The 23,093-nt window shown below is 45.6% G+C and overlaps 1 protein-coding gene across 1 annotated transcript in view; it reads right to left on the reverse strand.

Moving 5' to 3' along the window:
* Positions 1 to 772: 772 nt before the first annotated feature.
* Positions 773 to 23,093, reverse strand: part of LOC310782896 (calcium-binding protein 8-like) — a gene marked incomplete at its 3' end in the record, with an annotated part of 61,024 nt that continues 38,703 nt past the window's right edge. Inside the window, exons 3-4 of the mRNA XM_083643685.1 lie at positions 21,258 to 21,411; positions 773 to 900 (exon numbers count right to left, since the gene is read on the reverse strand). Coding sequence (XP_083499811.1) covers positions 773 to 900; positions 21,258 to 21,411 — 282 coding nt within the window. The remainder of the gene's footprint in view (positions 901 to 21,257; positions 21,412 to 23,093) is intronic.

The raw sequence follows: 23,093 nt of genomic DNA on the forward strand, positions 1-23,093 counted from the left end.
CGCCCATGAGCTCTAGCGTTGGTCGCTAGAGCGTCTCTTGAGGTCTCGGACAGAGAGTGAGGTTTACTCACTGCACAGCACTACTCGCTGGCCACCGTTACAAATAGATACACATAAGGAATCCATGTGCGCCAAGGTTAGTGGATTGAGCCGAGGATGTACTAAAGGAGATTTCACAAAATGGGCAATAGCTATACATGGCCATGAGATGTAGCTATACATGGCCATGAGATGTGAGGGATGTTCTACACATGTAAACGCTGTATACAACATTCAGTGCCCACATTCAGTTCATGTGACTTTCCTGGGGTAATAAATATGTTCTCCATAATAACCATTGCTTGTGTTTTTAAAATTAGGAATGGCTCGAAGCACCTGATACATGTTAGAAACATTTTAGTTAATTAGAAAATCAAGTTTAAAGGGTGGTCTCGGTCTTGAAAACAGCAACAGAATACCCTCTGTCCTCACATGATTGATATAAAAACACATTTATTTTCCAGTCCAGTTCCCTTCATGGTGATTAAGCCCAGTATCTCTACTTGGTGACATCTTCGATGATGAAGAAGAAAAAAAAAATACGTCCACTTCACGTACATTGTCGTTTTCAGTCAGGTAAGTTAAAATGAAACTTGATAAAAAAAACACAACTGATTGTTCAGAGAAGTGCTGTTGTGGGTTGTGGCTGGTCCAGCTTTGGCTGCAAGGGCAAGGTGGTGAGGGGGGGGGGGGTCATGGCTCTGTCCACTCCCCATGCTCACAGTGCAATTGGTTACTCCATGCCATTCCGCAGCATCTGATTGGCTGCAATGAGCATGACACTGATGATGAAAGCCATAGCGAAGGCGCAGATCAGGCTTTTCCTCACGCACGTCTGCCGATTCTTCTTTTTGGGATGGACTGAGAAGAGTGGAGAGGAGAAGAAAGACAGAAGTAAAACAGAGTTGAGAGAGCGATCATATTTGTTTGTGGTGCTTCTGCCTAGACTTACTAGGCTGCTGCAGAAACAAACTGGGCTGTGAGGCCTGAGATAGAGATAAGAAGAGCTGAGACAGACGTGTCCTCCAACAGGCCTTAACACGTTCACTGCCGTTGACGAGTCAACTCGTCAAGCAGAAACCAACGGTTGACTGCCAATGACGAGTCAACTCGTCAAAAAAAAAAAAAAAAAAAATTTGACGGTGGGACGTGGATCAAATCCTTTTACGTCTCCTATAAAAATATGGGAGCCACCGAACGTGTACAACCCATTCCACCGACCCACTAAGTGGCGACAGTGCTCTCCAGAGTAGAGAAAGCGAGCCAAAACTGCAGGGAAAAGCGTGAGGAAACCATTCTCATACTGTAGAATGGTTTGGCGAAAACGCTTTCGCGCTGGCGCACAACGGTGGCGCACAACGGTGGGGGGTTCCAAAAATAGACTGGGTGGAACACACTTTGAAACACGCAGCATAAAGCCCAGAATCGCAAAAGCTTCATCAAAGCTCTCAACCGAAACCCCAAGAAACGAGCGAGCCCATCCAGACTCGCCCGACGAGGGCCAGCCAGGCAGCACAGACAGCAGAAACTCGCTTGTGACACGCCCGCTGCAGCCACGGAGGGAGGAGGAGAACACACACGGAGGGAGGAGTTTGAAGGAGAGGGGTGTTTCCTGCTGTTATGGAGGAAATTACTGTTCAAAACTATTGTTTAGATGTCTGACGTCTTACTGATGCCAAAAATAAATGGTTAAAGTGACTGTTCTATCGAATTTCACAAAAAGGCATTTTTCTCACCTTTCATTTTCAGACGCTGAAACCATGCTGTATTCAACTGCTAATGCCTACATAACTACTAACTCTACAAACTAACTCTTTTAGACAGAGAAAGCACACATTCTATTAGTTCTTTTGAGATATTTTGTGTTCACAAAATCCTAACAGAAAAGAATCCTCGGCTCTTGAAAGATGAGCCAGAATCCTCAAAAAAAAAAACTTGGCAGAAGCTACCTACAGTAAAAAAAAACTGTTGGCAGTGAATGTGTTAATTGCAGCAAGAGCAACCACAGAAGGTTTCCTCTCTGTCAGTCCCCTTGTCTCACTTTGTTAGGATTAGGGCTGGGTTCAAAAAATCGATTGTCCGATTTTTTTATCGATTTTTATTTTAATCCTTTGATATCGATTCATATGTCTAGAGATCGATTTTTTTTAATTATTTTTTTTATAATAAACAGGCTAAAATAGTGTGTGGTAGTTGAAACATAGTTTCAAGTTGACATTTATTTATGTTTGTAGTTGAAACAAAAAGATAAATACTGTAGGCTACATAAATGGAAATGTTTGATCATTAATATCTACTTTTAGAAATGATATAGGCTGAAATCAAATCACTGTGCATAATTGTGAAAGTGTCTTTATCGACAGCTGAAAAGGCTGTTATTTACCCTTTGTCACCACCTGGTGAGTAAATATATGTGTAACTAAAACCATTAAAATTGACAACCGGTCCGCAACTTTTTTCCCCCATGTATCTACTTGGCGCAAAAAAGGTTGGGAACCCCTGTGTTACATAACTGGACAGTCATGTAATTCAGGTTACAGCTCAAAAAACACGTTTTTCGATTCTTGAAATTTGAACCAATACCTAGCCCTAGTTAGGATCACACAGGCTACTGCATCAAATTGGGGAGGTCCGAGTCGTGGATCTGAGAGGGACTGTGAAAGGCACAGAGGTCCCCCAGGACAGCTGGGGAGGAACTGGAAGCATGAAAGAGGGGAGTTCAAGGAACCCATAAACAAGGAAGGGACATCACTCACTCATGTCACAGCGTTATCATTTGGCATTGGGGCCAGACTTTGGGGCGAGTTCTATAGGACGAATCAGCGTGACATCACGACACCTGGACACACCCGGATATGCCACCCGGAAACCGCAGCAGTTAACTAGTATGAGTTGTGCCAAACAAATGTTAATATATCAAAAACTATACATCACATCGCTTATATTTTGAATTCTGAGTGAGGGCAGAAGTAGCACAAGGGGTCTGATGTATAATATTATGCATGTCGTGTTAAAGTTGTGTGAACTGTCGCAGTTTCTTTTTAATGAAGTGAATTCAGTAAAAAGCACAGCCTGCTAGCGTGAGACACTCAAGGCAGGCTCCATAGGGTCCCATTATAAGCTGCCGTTTGTTTACCAACACTGATCCCTCGTATTGAAGTGAATGCGACGGGCATGGAAAGAACTACTCTAATGAAATTAGAGGAGGTAACCACTGCGCTCAGACAGGTGCGTAGTCCAATGTAGAAATGTCACAGGTAAATGAGACGATAAATGAGAACTACTCTAAACCATCATATGTGTCGTTTCATCTTTGACTGAAAAATGCTCCCACCAGATTAAAGAAAACATGTGATGGTGATTTTTTTTCCATCTAAATGTGCGGGTTAGTTTTTTCCTTACTATTGGTCTCCAAATAGATGGTAGCTCTGTCCAGCAGCTGCATCTAGCTCAACTCAAGCCCCTGTTTGGTCCAAGCTAGACTAGCTAACTACATCATGACACATGACAGAACGGAGCATCAGTCAACATCTCTTCATGTGTTTTCTTCAATCTGGTGGAATCATTTTTCAATCAAAAGGTGAACCGACACAGATTCTTCAATAGAACTGTGGCCACAAAGTCTGGCCCCAATGCAACATTTGAACGGTGTGACACGAGCGATGTCTTTTCCTTCGTAATATGTTCATTGGGGAGTTGAGTATGTAGGCTGGGGGTTAAGGGGTTAAAGGGAAGAGAAAAGGGAAGAATGGATACTCCATTTTGCTATTCTTTCCCCCTCCCCACAGCCACATGGCACACCCTGCCACCGACGCTAGAAACTTGGTGAAAGAGTGTGCCAAGCCAGCAGTTCCCTCTTATCTCCTCCTCCACTAGGTTTCCTCCGCTCCCTCCCTCCTCCGCCAAGTTTCTTCACCCCCAACCAGCTCTGTGTTTTTTTAGGTCTTCACAAGTCTGTATGCCAGCACCCAGAGGATTCATTAAGACTCTCCCAGTATTCTCCCGTCGTCTCCCATCGGTCTTCACCTTTGTCCTAGTCTGACTCGACCCGTGTTTCACAGCAGAATGGTGATTTGTACCTCTGCAGGGTCAGCTTGTCCTCCTAGTCTGACTCGACCCGTGTTTCACAGCAGAATGGTGATTTGTACCTCTGCAGGGTCAGCTTGTCCTCCTAGTCTGACTCGACCCGTGTTTCACAGCAGAATGGTGATTTGTACCTCTGCAGGGTCAGCTTGTCCTCCTAGTCTGACTCGACCCGTTTTACAGCAGAATGGTGATTTGTACCTCTGCAGGGTCAGCTTGGATTTCTTTTGTTTCCCTTCCCTGCAGCCTCAACCTGGCCTTTACATCTCAAACCTGCCCTCTATTTTCCACTCGGGCAATCCAACAATTACAACCATGCAGGCGCGGACTGCATAATCGGCACGTCGGGCAATGCCCGGTGGCCTGGCCTGGCCTGTTTTTTTTTTAATTATTGTTATTGTTATTATTATTATTTATTTTTTGGTGTGTGCCCGCAGTCAGGCCACTCACTGAACAGCAGGCCAGGCAATATATATATATATATATATATATATATATATATATATATATATATATATATATATATATATATATAGACGGTCCTACACAAAAATTCAGAGATTTTCGATTGATCACAAATTGAGCCCACAGTGCATCAAAATGTTCTACTGTAAACGGTACTGTAAACAGCTACTGCAAATTATTGGTAAATAAAGCTTGATTCTTAACAGAAAAAAGGGTTAGGGTTAGGGTTAGGGTTAAGATTTTGCTGTCATAGTAGTTGAAGTGTGCAAAATCTCAGAATTGTATCTCAAAAACTGAATCTTGGACAGTATTTTGAATTCCCCCCATGTATAGCCTAAAGAGTATCAATGCCTTCGCCATCCTGGGGAAAGGAGGGATATGCCCTCGCCATCCTGGGGAAAACACACTCCCCCCCAAGTCTTAGCGCAAAGAGATGCGCATATAGGGACGATGGCAAACGTGAGGATTTAGTGCAGCCATGTCTGGTTTAGCATGTGGCACACCCACAGCTGCGCTGAGGCAGACAAACTGGCGCAAAAGTGCCTGCGATCGCGGCCGGAACCCAAAATGGCAGTCTGCGCTCGTCCGATGATAGCATAGACACGGCGTTATGGCACGCAAACCGGGGTGCAAGCGCAAAAAGCAGATAGCGCTTGCTGACGATAGGGCCCATAGTGGGGTGACATCACAAACTGCTCATAATACAGTAGGACAACGTCCATGACAGAACAATTGTGATGTCACCAGTGAGTGATGTCATCAGTGATGTCACTAACGTAATTCCCTGGAATGCGAGAATTAACGAGCCACATGGCATTGCATTCTTAGACATTGGCGTTTGCTTTTATTTGGTATGTTATACAATTGGCTAAATTATTAAAAAAAGGGGGAGCTGGCGTGCTCTGTCGTATGTGTGTCTGTTTGTTTGTTTGTTTGTATCCGAGGTGCTCTTGGTAAGGGAACAATTGAATAATATAGTGCCAGAGGCCACTTACTTGTACAGTGTGGTGGTCTCAAGCGCATCCAAGGCAACACTCGTTGAGGGAGATAGAAGGAAGGAAAAGTACCACACTTTTTCCTACTTTTCCTTCCTTCTATCTCCCTCAACGAGTGTCGCCTTGGATGCGCTTGAGACCACCACACTGTACAAGTAAGTGGCCTCTGGCGCTATATTATTTGGCTAAATTATTAGTTAATTCAGAGTCAGATGATATTGGAGCAGCCGGCCTTTTTCTTTATTTTTTTTAGCCGGAAGTCGTGACACGACCACACAACCGGGTCAAATGGGCATGGCTACATAAGGTGAATAAGATGCGATGGTTGTTGTGAGATGTCCAAATTACGCATGGAGAGAATTACAACATGCATCGTGCAAACTGTATTAAAGGGAATGCGAGACGGGAATCTGATTGGTTTGATTGATGTAACACCCAGGCATTGCCTAACCTTGCTTGCAAGATGGATAACCTCGCGAGATCAAAAGAGATTCTCTCGACGTAATCCATCTTGTCATGCACAGGCAGTTAATGATTGGCTTAGAAACCTGAACCATGGCCGGCTCGTCGAATCAGCGGCAGCCTTAGCCGGGCTTTCTGTGTGACGCTACTGAGAAGCGTCTGGGCAAGTAGTGGGTACATGGTCTTTGTAGTTCTTTTCACTCGTCAACATGGCTGCATGGAAGTTATTTCTCAACTGGACAGCATTTCCAAAATATCAAAACGTTTATTAATCCAATCCAATTATTAATCGCTCATGCGTTAGTTTGTGGAAATTCCCGTGCAATAATCATAACTCTGGCCCCAGCCCACATCACTCTAGCCGGAGCACATGTTAGCCTACATTAGCTTCCACAAAACACACACACAAAGCTGCGCAAAAGCGCTTTACGTTCTTATTTTTTTTTTTTTTTTTTTTTTTCCCCCCGATTTTTTATCCCATTTTTATCCCCCGTTTAGTGCTCATTGGAATTACTCAATCCTGGTTGCTACTCCATCCTCTGCCGATCTGGGGAGGGCCGAGACTGATTCCATGCATCCTCCGAGACATGGGCAGTCAAGTCAGCCGCATCTTTTCACCTGCCCGAGGAAGCTTCACCGGTAGGACATAGCACGTGGGAGGTTCACGCTATTCCAACCAGTTCCCCTCCCTCTGAACAGGCGCCCTTAACGATCAGAGGAGGAACCATATAAGCAACCAGGATGTTGCATGTTTTTGTGAAGGGGGTTCCTATATGAAGGAGACCCCCGGGAGGCACGGGGAGAACATGCAAACTCCACACAGAGAGGCCATTTTGCCGACCCCACCCGGGTGGTGGGCACTCGAGGACATGCGGACGGGCACGCATTCCTACAGTGTTCACATCGGCCCAGGTGGGAATCGAACCCACAACCTTCGAGCTGTGAGGCGATAGTGCTTACCACTGCACCACCGTACCTCCTTCGCTTTACGTTCTTATACGGAGATAGCGAGGCAGCATAGTAAATAAACACACGTGGCACTTTTCATCAATTAACTATTAATAGCGCAAGGGACGGCCACTCGTCAATTCGCTGCGCGTAGCCAAACACTCCTGGCTGCTGTTAGCCGCTAATTAGCAACAAACATTTCAACAGGCTCATACCCCGGTCGCAAACGTTACGTCAGAGGCATGGCGATCTGATTGGTTGAAGTTAACACGCACCAGCGGTGATAGACAGATGGGTCATCCAATCACCTGCCAAGTAGCTTGGAAAAAGTGCCCGCCTCCGTCAGCGGGTTGGATGACTGCATTCCCAGATGGACTGGTTTAGTGAAACGTAATGTGAAGCTAAACCGTCCATCTGGCAGCATCAGGTTAGGCATTGCCAGGCCACACCTGTGAATAATGCAGCTGGTTAAGACCGCCTAAATCCCGTTTGCGGCGCATGCAGGTGGCATTTTGTGGGGCACGGAGAATAGCAGATGACTTGGCATGCCTCCAATTTACGCCTGCGCTAAAGACGCTAAATTACCGCTTTTGCCAAGATAGGGCCGCAGGCCCCCTGCTATTTGTCTGTGATCAGCAAGCTGCATGATCACTGGACAGGACACCTGTCAATCACGCCCAAAACAGTCTTTTCTATCGTCTATTTGACTCTAAACGGGTGAGTTATATAAAAGTTCACTCCCATACAGTTATGAAAGGTGAAATTAGTTGTTATATACCATTTTTTCAATCAGGTTGCAAACATGAAAGAAACGGAAAACCTCTTGGCTTGCTTCATTCAGGAAATCAGACCAAGGAATAAAGTTAAAATGCCTTTAATGTAAGTCTTACAAGTAAAAAAAAAAGACAGCTATTTCTGACCACGCAGGGTCATCGTCAGGGCGTGACTGGAAAGTACATCCTGTAGACATGGCTGTAAACATGTTTAATCCTGTTGTAAAGACGGGCATTTTAACATGGGGGTCTATGGGGATTGACTGACTTTTGAAGCCAACCTCAAATGGCCATTCGAGGAACTACAGCTTTTAGTATCACTTCCACGGCTTCCTCTGTCCAAGCCAGAGTTTGCTGCCTGGCCCAAACACCACCGGTCCTCCTACTTCTTTTCGGGCTTCATGGCATCAGGGAGCTCTGGGGGGCTGGTGAAGGCCTCGATCTGCAGCTGCTCAAACATCTCATCATGGCGGAAAGCCAGACCAACTGTAGCCGGGGCCTGAGGTGTGGCAGTCTCATTGGTGAAATAGTCACCGAGGGTTTTGCTGTCCTTTAGCAACTTGTCATCTTTGTAAAGCTGTTGTTCTTCAGGCGGTATCTTGAGAATTCCTTCAACAATACGCTTCAGCTCATAGACAGTGGTGGACTTCTTGGCATCTGTGAAGATGGTAGTCTTCTGACGGCGAATCATTAAGAACATATCCATTTCAATTGGTCTGTTAGCTAGCCAGTTCAGATTAAAGTTAGCCAGTTCCCGGCACTACTTATATAGCCTCTCCAAGGAAGGATTTATGACATCACTGATGATGTCACAATGTCTGACATCATCACTAATAAATCACTGCATAGTGACATCACACACTGAGTGACATCATTGATGACATCACTCACTGATGACATCACAATTGCTCGAGTGACATAACTGATGACATCACCGATGACAGCACTTACTGATGACATCACTCCCTGGTGACATTACAATTGCTCGAGTCACATCACTGATGCTATCTATCTATCTATCTATCTATCTCAAGAACCGTTGGTCAGATCGACTTCAAACTGGGGAGTGTGCTGGGGGGTGTGTGTGAAGAGATGGAGAGCATGATGTATGAAGGGGCAGTCACTCATTCACCCCCCACCCCCATGTACCCCTGGGGGGTGAATGGGGAGAGACATATTTTAAATATTGATATTCAGAATCTTAGTTAAAATTGATTAAATGGGTGGGTGGGCGGTGTCTGTCTATCAGTCACAATTTGTGTTACAAAAGTGTCTGCGGTCCCCAGATTTTTGTGACATCAATAGGATCACAAGCCAAAAAAGGTTGGGAAGTGGGAACCCCCTAACTGTGCGCTAACGGCTCTCCAATTATACACCATCGTGCAACTGTGCGCTTTCGGCTCATATTGACATGTGCGCAGTGCCAATTCTTGCTAAAATTGGCTAAGTGGGTGGTGGTGTGTGTCTGTGTGGTTGGCGGCGTCGCGGAGGTGTGGTTCAGTCACCATTGTGATGTCATTAGTGATGATGTCATCAGTGATGTCACTTGAGCAATTGTGATCTCATCAGTGATGTCACTCAAGCAATTGTGATGTCATCAGTGATGTCACTCGAGCAACTGTGATGTCATCAGTGTCTTCCTAGTTAAAAAAGTGTGGTGGTGGTGGTGGTGTCAGTCTCCAGTCTCCACCCTAGGCATCTCGCACGCGAGCAACTATGATGTCATCGGTGTTGTAAGAGCCATGAATTGATTGATGGAGAATTATAATGACTTGAGAACATTGATTATTGTGCTTGTTTATATTTTGGTTATGTTGTTTGTTTGTTATTCTATTATGGCAGTGATTGATAGAGGTAATTGGGTCAAATGAATGGGGGGCGGTGATATCCATCTACTCAGTTGATTATATGCACCTGTTCACCTGTTGCTGGGGAGGAAAGAGGGGAGTGAGTAGGTCGCTGTACTTTTTGTTGACCGCAATTTATAGTTTCTGATCGCTGTGATTACTTTGATATACTTTTCTGCACGTTGTATTGAGTTTATTAATTTTTCTTTGTAATAAAACTTCAAAACGTATTTTTTGATCTCAGCGAATCATTTTTTGTTCAGCGCGTCAATTCATCTACCAACAAGACCTACCTCAGCCTCTCAGCGGCTTTTTGCTTTTGTTCAGTGCCGCTACATTTTGTCAACAAAAAAATGGCATTATAAATAAACATCCCGGCGCATCGGATCAAGGATTAACGCAAGCCCGGAGACAAGTTGTCCCATCGGAGTTGAATGAGGAAGAAGGAGCGGCTGTTTCATTGCCTGCTTCGGGAGCCCCGCAGGTAAAGCCAAGCCAGCCAGGTACACTCACCGGTGTATGTGCGTAAAGCTGTGTGTTATTGGAAGGACCGCAGCTTGCACTGCCCTTTGTCCATTGGGGATAAGTGGCTGGTTACCGGTTGAGAGTTGGTTTCCCTGAGCGCTCTCTGGCATTAATCAGACTGTAAAGGATTCAATGCATTTTTCTCCGTGCTGGCAATAAGGAATCTCCGCGCTGTCTTGGCACTGCGCTGATGATGCGTAAATGTGATGTTTACTGGATGAATTAATTACTTTCGTCTGTGACTGTGGATGTGTTTAAAGGCACAAATAACGTTGTGAAAAGAAATTGAAAAAGGAAATAAAAGGAGCAAAGATGAGCCTTGTTGATGATGGAAAAATGAGTCAAAATGCTGTTGTTTCAAGTTCTGAAATGGATGGGAAAAGAGAATCTAAACTCACTGCAAAGGCTTTTGCAAATAAAATCGAAAAAATGGAAAAGGAACGCAAAATGACTGAATAAAATTAAAGCACTCATACCAGAAATAAAAACATCCATGAAAAAAAGGGAAAATGTTTCACATGTACAACCCATGTTGAAAAAATTGATTGAACTTTGTGAAAATGCCACCTCATCACATGATGTGTTGATTGCTTTACTCCCAGAGGATGAACAGGATAAACAAAATGAATGGTTTTCCAGCATTGTGGAATACAGCAACACATTTAAAGAGGAGGTTCAAATGTGGTTGAATGAGCCAGAGGAACGGCTCCATAAGGATGGTCATGTTCAATCTGATCTTGATGGAATGAATCAACAACTCTCACCAAATGCACCAATTACTGATAACTGACTGCTGCTGATCCTCAGCTAGAGCTACTGCAGGCTCCCTTAATTGACACTGATGCCTTACAAGATGAGGTAAAAGCAAGCGACAGTGCCTCAAACACAGGAAGAAGATCTGCTGTTTCTAGTATTTCATCTGCATGTCTGACAGCTGAAGCGGACTTGGCAGGATTGATGATAAGACAAAAGATCTTAAAGGACAAACATGAACTGGAAGAAGAGGAGGAACGATTGCGGAAGAGGAAGGAGCAACTTCAAATGGATGAGGACATTGCAGTACACATGGCTAAATTAAATGTGTTAAAATCAAGGAGCATTGTGAGTGGGAAAACCTCTAAGTCAAGACATTCAGATGGAATGAACTCACATTTGGAAAAACAAAGAAAAACACAGAACCTCAGTGCTTTGGCCAATCCATTTGTACCACAAAGGTCACACAATCAAAACACAGGTGACCACTTGGATATAGGAGCAAGGCCTAAGGATAAAAATACCCCTCAGTTCATTCAGTCACAACCAATGTCAGTTGGATCCCATGCACCCAAGCAACATTCAGTGTATCACAATGCTCAAAATAATACACAACTGCCATATGGGGATGCTTCAAATGCAGATATTCCAGAAAGTGAAGATCAAAACAACATGCTTGGCATTATGAGAAAGCAAAATGAAATAACTACACTGTTGATACAGCAGCAATGCCTTTCGTCTTTGCCCAAGAGAGATATACCAATCTTTGATGGTGATCCATTAAAATATCATGCATTTATGAAGGCTTTTGAGAATGGTGTGGAGAGGAACACTGAGAGCCACAGTGACCCACTCTATTTCCTGGAGCAACACACTAAAAGTCATCCCAAGGACCTGATTAGAAGCTGCCAGCATATTGATCCTAAGAGGGGATATGCTAAGGCTAAGGCTTTACTGCAGGAGCAGTTTGGAAACCCGCAGAAGATTGCATCTGCATATATGGAGAGGGCTCTGTCATGGCCTTCCATTAAAACTGAGGATGTGAAAGCTCTTCAAGATTACAGCTTTTTTCTCCGAGGCTGCTGTAATGCCATGGAAGAAGTGCAATATCTGCATGAGTTAGACATGCCCGCTAACATGCTGACCATTATTAGGAAGCTGCCATATAAATTCAGGGACAAGTGGAGGACTGTCGCCTGTGAACTGCAGGAAAGGCGCAGCCAGAGGGCCACTTTCATTGACATCACTAAATTCATTGAAAGACAAGTGAAAATTCTAACTGACCCAGTGTTTGGGAATATACAGGACGCTCCATCACTGATGACAAATAAAGGTGTAACCAAACACAATCCTCAGCTTCGTTCTGGCATTAGAGGAACCAGCTATGCTACTACTGTAGCCCCTGTGGAAAACAAAACTCAGAACATAAACAAATGGAAGGAACATTTTCGAACAGCAAATAAGACATGTCTTTGCTGTGGAGGAGGACATACATTGGACGTGTGTCCCCAGTTGGGAAAAAGAACCCACAAAGAGAAGATAGGCTTCTTGAAGGAAAACGGTGTCTGTTTTGGTTGTTTGTGTATTGGACACATCAGCAAAGTTTGCAAGAAGCGGATTTCCTGTTCAAAGTGTGGTCTCAAGCATCCAACCATCCTCCACATTCCTTCAAAGGAAAGAGAAAAAGACTTTGATCAAGCTGAGAAGAAATCAGAGGTGTTAGTGGACAGCACTCTGGTGTCAAGCGGTCTTACAGGGGCTGGTGATTATGAATGTAAACTTCCCATTGTGCCAGTGCAAGTCAAGTCTAAGAAGGGCAACAAGATTGTTACCACCTATGCTTTCTTGGATCAAGGAAGTACAGCAGTATTCTGTACAGAGGCTTTGATGCACAAACTTGACCTTACAGGGAAGAAGGTTCACATTCTCTTAAGGACAATGGGCCAAGAGAAAGTTGTGAGTACGCATGCTGTGCCAGGACTGGAAGTAGCTGGTTTGAATGAGGAGGACTTCTTGGAACTGCCCAAGGCGTACACACAGGTATGCATGCCTGTCCACAAGGGCAACATTCCAACACAGAATGATCTTCACAGATGGCCTCATTTAAAGCATGTTCATTTGCCCGAGATCGATGCTGGGATCGAGCTGTTGATCGGGACAAATGTTCCTAAAGCCATGGAACCATTGCATGTCATTCGCAGTGTTAACAACGGACCCTATGCAATCAGGACAGTGCTGGGCTGGACCGTGAATGGGCCACTGACAGGAGACAGTGGGGATGCAATGGATAGCCAGCGGCCAGAGTTGTCAGTGAACAGAGTCTCAGTTGTGAACTTGGACGAACTTTGGCAGCAGCAATTTAAGACTGATTTCCCTGAATGCAGCATGGACGAGCAACCTGGCTTGTCAAGAGAAGATCAGATGTTTATGGAACTCGTCACAAGCTCAGCAAAGCAGGTGAATGGCCACTACGAGATCAGCCTACCATTGAGGAAAGTGGACGTCAGTATGCCAAATAATAAGAAAATAACTGAGCAACGTGCCATACACCTGAAGAAAAGACTTCAGAAGGATTCCTCTTTTCATGCTGATTATATGGCCTTCATGAACGATCTTGTTGCCAAAGGCTATGCAGAACGGGTTCCTGAAGAGGATTTGGCACGTAGTGATAGGGTCTGGTACATCCCACACCACGGCGTTTACCATCCTACCAAAAGAAAGATCAGAGTTGTTTTTGACTGTGGAGCGACTTTCAAGTGAACATCATTAAATGCTCAGCTCCTCCAAGGGCCTGATCTTACAAGTTCACTGATTGGAGTGGTGACCAGATTCAGGAAAGAACCTGTGGTGATCATGGCGGACGTTGAATCCATGTTTCACCAGGTAAGAGTGGCAGCACCAGATGTGGATTTGTTGAGGTTCCTCTGGTGGCCTGATGGGGATTTGGATCAAGAGCTCGTTGACTTCAGGATGAGGGTGCACATATTTGGGGCAACATCTTCACCCAGCTGTGCCAACTTTGCCCTCAGGAAATGTGCAGAGGACAATAAAGAACAGTTCAGCCAGGAGGCACTGGATAAGGTCCTACATTGCTTCTACGTTGATGACTGTCTTGTGTCTGTGGCTTCAGAAGAGGAAGCAGTGTCTCTTTGTCATGACCTTGTCTCCATCTGTGCTAAAGGTGGGTTCAAGCTGACGAAGTGGATAAGCAACAGGCATCAAGTTCTGGCTTCAATACCTGAAAGTCACAGAGCCAAGGACATGAAAATATTGGACATGGATCAGGATTTGCTGCCTGTGGAGAGAGTGCTTGGTGTGGAATGGTGCATCCAGTCTGACACTTTTAAGTTTAAGATTGTGATCAAGGACAGACCACTCACCAGAAGAGGAATTCTCTCAACAGTAAGCTCCATCTATGATCCTCTTGGTATCTTGAGTCCCGTCGTCTTATCTGCAAAAAAGATTTTAAGGGATCTGTGCAGGAGGTCACTTGGCTGGGATGATGCCATACCCAAGCCGGTTGCTCAGGAGTGGGCAAGTTGGCTGGATGAACTGTGCCATTTGGAGAAATGTAACATCATGAGATGCCTGAAGCCATTGAACTTTGGAGAAGTGACCGTAGCACAGTTACATCATTTCTGTGATGCGAGCGAAGATGGCTATGGAGTAGTGACCTACCTGCTGTCCCGAAATGCAACCTCTCAAGTTCACAGTGCTTTTGTCATGGGAAAGGCCAGGGTGGCTCCATTGAAGGCAGTTACCATCCCCCGAATGGAACTCATCGCGGCCACCATGGCAAGTCGCATGGATGTCTTGTGGAGGAAAGAGCTACACATGCATCTTCAGGACACTGTGTTTTGGACGGACAGTGCTTCTGTTCTCAAATACATACGGAATGAGACTTCCAGATTCAGAGTCTTTGTTGCCAACCGAGTCTCAGAAATTCGCACAGCTTCAAGACCCTCTCAATGGAGGTATGTTGAGACTGCAAACAACCCTGCTGATGTTGCCTCCAGGGGTGTGAAAGTTGATGTATTTCTCAAGAATGCAACGTGGGTGTCAGGGCCTCACTTTCTCCTTCAATCTGAGAGTGAGTGGCCTGTCAATCCCGACGATGTTCATCAACTTCCTGCTGATGACCCTGAGGTCAAGAAGGCTGCTGCAGTAAATGCTGTACAGGTCAGTGAGGAGGTTGATGCAGTAACTCGGATGATCCAGTCCTTCAGCTCTTGGACCCATCTGAGAAAGTCTGTGGCCTGGATCTTAAGATTTAAGACATGGCTCTCGTCTCTGTGTCAGAAGAGGAGACAACTGAGCATGGATCTTGCACAGTCTGACTTGGATGTGGAGCAACAACAACGTTCATTGGAGAAAGATATGGAAGCTTTCAAGAGGAAGACTGTTTCAAGTTGTCTATCAGTGGAGGAGATGGAGAAGGCAGAGCTCGAGATCATCAAGTTCAGCCAGAGGAAGAACTTTCAAGAGGAATTCTCCAGGCTGCAAGATGGCAAAAGTGTGAAGGCACAAAGTCACATCTACACACTTTGCCCCCTGATGGAAGATGGTGTTCTGAGAGTTGGTGGTCGGCTCAGCAGGTCATCTATGCCTGCAGAAGCTAAACATCCTGCAATACTGCCTAGGGATTTACATCTCTCAGCCATGATTCTAAGGCACATCCATCAAAATGTGGGACATGGTGGGCGAAACCACTTGTTATCCAAACTGCGTGAGAAATATTGGATCACTGGCGCTAGTACAGCCATAAGGAGAGTTCTGTCAAAGTGCGTCATCTGTCGACGGCTGAATGCTCAGCCAGTGTCTCAGCAAATGGCAGATCTACCATCTGAAAGAGTTACTCCAGATGAGCCACCTTTTACTCGTGTCGGAGTAGACTATTTCGGACCTTTCGAGGTGAGGAGCAGAAGGAGTGTCGTGAAAAGGTATGGGGTCATTTTTACCTGCATGGCCATACGAGCAATCCATCTTGAAGTGGCACCCTCACTAGACACGGACTCTTTCATAAATGCCCTCAGACGCTTTATAGCGAGACGTGGTCAAGTCCAGGAACTACGCTCTGATAATGGGACAAATTTCATCGGAGCAGAGCGTGAGTTGAAAGCAGCCATTGAGCAGTGGAATCAGTCACAAATTAATGATGTTCTTCTCCAGAAAGGAATAAAATGGACTTTTAACCCCCCAGCTGGCTCACATCATGGTGGATCCTGGGAGAGGTTAATTCGATCAGTCCGGAAAGTCCTCAATTCCACGTTGAAAGTGCAAAACTTGGATGAAGAAGGCCTTCATACTGTTCTTTGTGAAGTGGAATCCATTATCAATGGCCGTCCCATCACCAAAGCATCCACGGATCCTCATGACCTGGAAGCTTTGACGCCAAATCACCTGTTACTTTTAAAGACCTCACCATCTTTGCCACCAGGAGTCTTTCAAGAAGCTGACATATATGCCCGCAGAAGATGGAAACAAATCCAGTACATGTCAGACCTATTCTGGAAAAGGTGGGTTAAAGAATACTTGCCTCAACTGCAAGAGCGCCAGAGATGGTCAGGAGTGAAGCGGAACCTCATCTCTGGAGATATTGTGCTTATAGTGGACAACACAGCACCTCGTAACTCATGGCTCATGGGAAGAGTCCTACAAACCTTTCCAGACCGAAGGGGCTTCGTGCGCCAGGTGCGCATCAAAACAAAGAGCAGCTGCCTGGACCGACCAATAACCAAGGTGTGCCTGCTACAGGAGGCCGAAGCTGGATGAGGAGCGGCTGGTGCACATTGGGACATTTTTTTTTTACCTCTACTTTAATTTGACTTGACTAAGATACATAACTAACATACTTATATCTCACTCACAGGTTTCATCAGGAAGAAAGAAGACTTAGATAGGAACTTTTAGTCAATTTATGGACTTTAATTATTGAGCTTTGATTGCTTCATGCCTCTTAACTTGTGTAATTATTATGTAATAACCTAATAATTAGGGGCTGGCGTGTAAGAGCCATGAATTGATTTATGGAGAATTATAATGACTTGAGAACATTGATTATTGTGCTTGTTTATATTTTGGTTATGTTGTTTGTTTGTTATTCTATTATGGCAGTGATTGATAGAGGTAATTGGGTCAAATGAATGGGGGGCGGTGATATCCATCTACTCAGTTGATTATATGCACCTGTTCACCTGTTGCTGGGGAGGAAAGAGGAGTGAGTAGGTCGCTGTACTTTTTGTTGACCGCAATTTATAGTTTCTGATCGCTGTGATTACTTTGATATACTTTTCTGCACGTTGTATTGAGTTTATTAATTTTTCTTTGTAATAAAACTTCAAAACGTATTTTTTGATCTCAGCGAATCATTTTTTGTTCAGCGCGTCAATTCATCTACCAACAAGACCTACCTCAGCCTCTCAGCGGCTTTTTGCTTTTGTTCAGTGCCGCTACAGGTGTCTTCTTAGGTTTCTTTCTCTTCGTTCCATTCCCTTATCCTGGTCAGCTTTCACATTTCTTCCGCGCTCGGGAACGGAACAGAGTGCATCAACTATGCCTGCAGTGTGTGTCCTTGCCCATGTCTTGTCTATGTGGTTCGGAAGGGTTGGCATTCACATTCGCACGTGTTCCGTTCCCGGGCACGCCAAAGCATAACCCCAGACCACCTTTTCAAGTGGATCCTGTCAGGTTCCCCGTTCCGTGACCGGACGCGGAATGGAACAACATTCACACTCATTAAACAACATTCACACTCATTAAACGTTCCGCAACTGGGGTCAATTTGGGGATAAGTGTGCTCGGGAACGCTACGCCATGTGTGAAAGCAGCCTTAATTCAAATTGGTTAAGTGGGCTCTGTGGTGGTGTCTGTCTGTCTGTGGCGGTGTCAGTCTGTCTGTCTGTGGCGGTGTCAGTCTGTCTGTCTGTGGCGGTGTCAGTCTCCAGAGTCTCCACCCTGCGAGATGCCGTGTTGTTATTGATTGAAGAATACAGACTCTTTATTCCCCCCTCTTTATTTCCAATTCTATAGCCTATTTCCCCTCTGTCAAATCAGCACATGTCTCCTTTCTTAAACCTCCACCATTTGTCTCTCCCTCTCCCTCTCCCTCTCCCCAGTGGCGCCGGAACGAGTTTGCAATTAGGGGGCCTTTCCCCCCCCCCCCCCCCCCCCCAATTTTTTTTCAAGAAAAATGTGTTTTTTTGAACGTCTGGATGATTTTTAGCCATATTTAGAGGAATATCTCAAACACAAATATCTCAACACAAAAATAAAATAATAACCGTATACGATTATAGCAGCAGCCAATGACAACACATTCAAGCCATCCTAAAGTGCATTAGTGAGTGCAGTACAGAGTCCGGGTCTGTCTGTCTCTCAGGTGTAATAATCCCACAACGATCACGGCTTTAACAAGTGTCACAGGCTGTGTAAACAGTGTAAAGTGGGCTCTCTGTAACTTGATCCCTGCGTCTGTCTGTCTCAGGTGTAATAATCCCACAACGATCACGGCTTTAACAAAGCCACTTCTTAACATGCAGTGGAATCCGTATTATAACCTGCACCTAGCCGGTTGGCCTGCATGTTAAACAACAATTAGCCGGCCTACGCGCACTCCCGTGACTCCGTATCTTATCTACCTCGACCACCGGTATAAGATCCGCTTCCACGCAAGCGCTGGTCATGTTAAACAGTGGAACGATATGATCCGCATATGTCCGTAGTGGGCGGGTGTGGCTCTTCGTGACTCACTTCACGTTCGCTAGTTTATTAATTAATTAATCGTTCGGGCAATCGCTTATATCAACGAGCAAACTCACGGTTTCCTCAAGTGTTGCAAAAACGGCTTGAATTGTTAAGTGGGGGCTAGAATGACCGTGCTTTCCGAGGTGAGGGCTGGCTTGACTGCAGTTGCAGGCAGCCAGGTCCAGTGCATCAGGCGGGAGGCTGCTGCGTTGCTTGCTTGCTCCCATGTCAGAAAAACAAAGCCTAACGTTTGTGGGAGATTCAAGTTGTCGCACTTATTACTTTTAGCTAACGCTACGTTGTTTTTTCATCAAGGCAATGTCCAGAAGATATGGGTTCATGAGTGTCTGCAAATGCAGATAGATAGGCTACAGTAGGAGCCAACCGCGCTGGAAGTGGGGAGCTGCCGGGGCTGCAGCCCCCCCTGGTGGCGGCCTCAGCCCCTGCACCTTCCTGACGCAGCCCCCCCCAGCCCCCCCCACCAGCCCCACCCTCATTTGGCGAAACTTCAGTGACTGTGTGTCACAGGCATCTCTCTCTCTCTCTCTCTCTCTCTCCCCTCATTTCCCCGTGGGTGCTCTGCTCTGGGCTCTAGGCTGTGGCTGGGCGGGGTCGAGTCTCTTTACATTGATTTGATAGCAAACTCCACCCACCCGAGGCCCGCTGGCGGCCCCGGGTTACAAAACGAGTTGATCAAAACATAGCCCAATCTGATTGGCTGCATGAGTCAGTGCACTCTATGTGACCCTGCTGACGTAGTGAGTAAACACGCATTGAGCGGTATCAGAGAGAGAGTGACAGACTGACACATCTCAACACAAGTAGCCAAAACAAAATGAGGAGATTTTTGATCACAAAACCTAGTGCGTTTTCCACCACCACCAGTGCAACCGTGACGAGTAGCCTACGACTTCCAGTTCCAGGTGAGGTGTAGTAGTGTATGTTATAATGTTGGTTAAAACTTTTGATCTCTCAATCAATGTGTCTGTGTGGGTCGGTCGCTGATGCTGACGCTGTTCATGTTCTATGTTGCTGAGATGAGTGTGGTTTACAGCATGCTTCGGTCGCTTGTTCCTATTCTGTCGAACTGAAGTGGTGTGTGAAGTGTGTGTGTGTGTGTGTAGGTCGCTGTTAAATCTCCTATGGTGCGTTTGCGTCAGCTTTATCGCTTTATCGGGGGATGGGTTGGGCGACGGGCATGCGCAAGCATGGGCACGCACTGGCACAGACATAAATCGGCGCCCCTGATTCCATTCAAGTTTTAAGACAATGTGCATTACAAGTGCCAACTTCACGCAGCATGCTCGCACAAGGCCGCGCCGCGCAGCGCACTTTGCGTGTGCTCGCACCTCGCACGTGCACGCACCTCGCACGTGCACGCACCTCGCACGTGCACGCGCAAAGTGCTCGGCGCGGCGGTGCGCTGTATGCTTCAGACCCCCTCGTGGGAGATAGCTTCCCGCGCGCCTGGTAGGAGCATGCATGCATGTTGTCTGTTTCAATAACGAAAGCGTCCTTTACCGAGAACGACGTGCCGACCAATTAAATATTCTTGCTGCGAAATCGGCCTCGACAACACTGGAATAAATAAGATCGACTACGACTATAGAGATAAATGGATTCAAAACGTTTATTTAGGAAACATAGGCTATCAAACTTTTGTGGGGAGGAATACATTTAAAACTAGTCAGATATGACTAGTTGCCACTTGTAAAATAAATCACCCACAGGATTGACGACGGCGCGACCACTATTTTGACTGCCTCATAGCTAAAGCTGTCCCCCCCCCCCCCCCCCCAGGCAAAATATCCTGCTCTCTCTAGCTGGACATGATCCGGAGTTCATGTTTAAAAGGCACTCATGTGTCACAGGCTGTGTAAACAGTGTAAAGTGGGCTCTCTGTAACTTGATCCCTGCGTCTCTCTGTCTCAGGTGTAATAATCCCACAACGATCACGGCTTTAACAAGCATCACAGGCTGTGTAAACAGTGTAAAGTGGGCTCTAAGCGTCAGGGGCAGTTGCCCCCTCAGATTTTTTTTTTTTTTTTTTTAGGAGGACCAAATTTTAAGGGGGACAAAATGTCCCCATGTCCCCCTGCTTTCGGCGCCCGTCCCTCTCCCTCTCCCTCTCCCTCTCCCTCTCCCTCTCCCTCTCCCTCTCCCTCCCTCCCTCTCTCTCTCTCTCTCTCTCTCACACACTCACTCTCACCTTAACCTCGCGTCACCAGGCTCTTCTCGGCGAGAAAGAGCCTGGCTCCCGCCCACAATTGATTTTGTCACCCTACTGGTTCCGGCCTAGAGCCCGCCCTAGACCGGATGGCAGCGTTTCTAGCTCGTCAACTTTCACGTTAACTTGACAATTTGACCCAAGTATCAGAATCCTCTTTCACCGTTTTGACCGGTGTGTCAGGCGGTGGTGGCGGAGATGCCATATTGCATAAACGTTTTGTTTTATGTAACGCTAGCTTTGTTTTGATCAGACTCTAGTTTAGGTAACATCACCGCGTCAAGCTAACGGCAACAAAGACGTTGTTAGGCGCATTGCCATCCGGTGTTAATTCTGGGTCCGGGGTTTACGCCCCCATGACAAAAAGCGGGGTGGAAGGTGCCCAGACTACTCTCACCTCCCTCGTACTCAGGGCAGTTCCCTGAGGTTTCATTGAGGCTCTCCTCCTCTGTGATGATGATGTTCTCAATGTCCTTCATCGTCAGGTGGTCCCGGAAGGCGTGGAACAGCACCTGCTTCAGCTCATCCAGAGACAGCTGCTGCATGTCAAACTGCAGGGGAGCGAACAATGCACACAGACACACAGTTCTCATCAGACCGGCTTCATGTGGAGGGTGTTACACATTTTATATGTGTAACATATACATTACATGCAAGTATGTCATGTATGTGGAATTGTGTAATATGTAATGTAGAAGAACTTTGAATAATATTAGACATTAATGAATGGCTGTTATGCTTACAAAGGAATGTACATAGCATGTCATGGCAGAATAGTGGAGCTCATAGCAAAGGAGGACATATCAAACCATTTCCTATCATCAGTGAGAATGTACAGTACAAGCATTCCTGTGTCAAACCTTCCATGTTCCATCTTTGCAATAGTAACGCAGACACTTTTCCACAGGTCTGCCAATACACCAAGATGTCATAGTGGTCAATGAAGAGTTCAAATAAGTGTTTGTTTTAGAGGTAGCCTGCACCTTTGACTCTAGCCGAGAAGAAGCCTTTATGACCAAGGTCATTAAATACCAACCTCTCCTAAATCCAATCTGAGCTGGGTTATGGGTGCAGTCTACCTAACCCTAAATCCCATCTGAGCTGGGTTATGGGTGCAGACATAGGGCTCTATCTTCCCCCTGGCCTTAGGCGCTGAACTGGCGTTAAACGCAAAAAAACACGGTTTGCGCCTGCCTACCCGTGACTCGGGAAGATAGCATCATATTTTTAGGCCCCGAAATGCGCTTTACGCTTGAGGGACAGTTTCTTCCCGCAGGCCACGAGACTCCTTAACATACACAAATAGTGTAGTAGCTGTACTGTACCGTACTGTAGCTGCTAGCATTATGTATGTCTAATGTTTAATTGTATGTTTAATTAGGTATATGCTATTTGCACCTGTACGTCAAATACGTCGAATTTAAAATGTTTAAGCACGTCTAAAGTATGCACATGACATGTGCACCTATGTGCAGTGAATATGCCACTGTCTCTGACTTGTCTTATCACTCTACTGCCTTATTGCTTGTTGTGTCTCTTGTTGTTTTTGCACTCATATGCCCTGTTATATTTGTGCTATGTTGTAAACGGAGTCCACAGCACAAGAATTTCACACGTGATACTTGTACCACGGAGTGACAATAAAAATCTTGAATCTTGAATCTTTACGCTGAAGAGGCGTGGCGCAGTGCCAGAATAGGCCAGAATGGGCGTTTCGGTCTTAAATACCAGCCTAAAGCGATCTTCTCAAGTGGCGTTAATTTTGCGCTTAGCGCTTTTCAAAACCAGGCCTTATTCAGTGGGTCGACTCCCCTACCAAAGCCACACAGACACACATGTGCAGCTCCCAGCATGCATGGTAGATAGAAATAATATTTATGGTAACACAACATGCAATTCTAAAACATTTCAATATTGCACAAAATAAAACAAAAATCAAAACACAACCTTATGTGAAACATACATGTAATCCAGGTCGTATATATATCCGTTGCAAATACAACGTGTTATAGTCGAGTGACAACCGTAACACCGTTGTACTGTGATGTCCGCTCCAACAAAACTTAGCTTACTTGACAGTACTTTTTCAACAAAAACACATTTATGCCATGACTTTACATCATGTATATTTATGTGGCATCATTTAGCCTGTGCTGTGATGTGCAGGAGCAGCCGGTAGCCTACAAGTTATAAACCTGCCCTGAATGAGCCGAGTGGGGGTGCTTGTTCACTT

The sequence above is a fragment of the Poromitra crassiceps genome, assembly GCF_964638095.1.
Source record: "Poromitra crassiceps genome assembly, chromosome: 1".
In the NCBI taxonomy this organism is placed as follows: Eukaryota; Metazoa; Chordata; class Actinopteri; order Beryciformes; family Melamphaidae; genus Poromitra; species Poromitra crassiceps.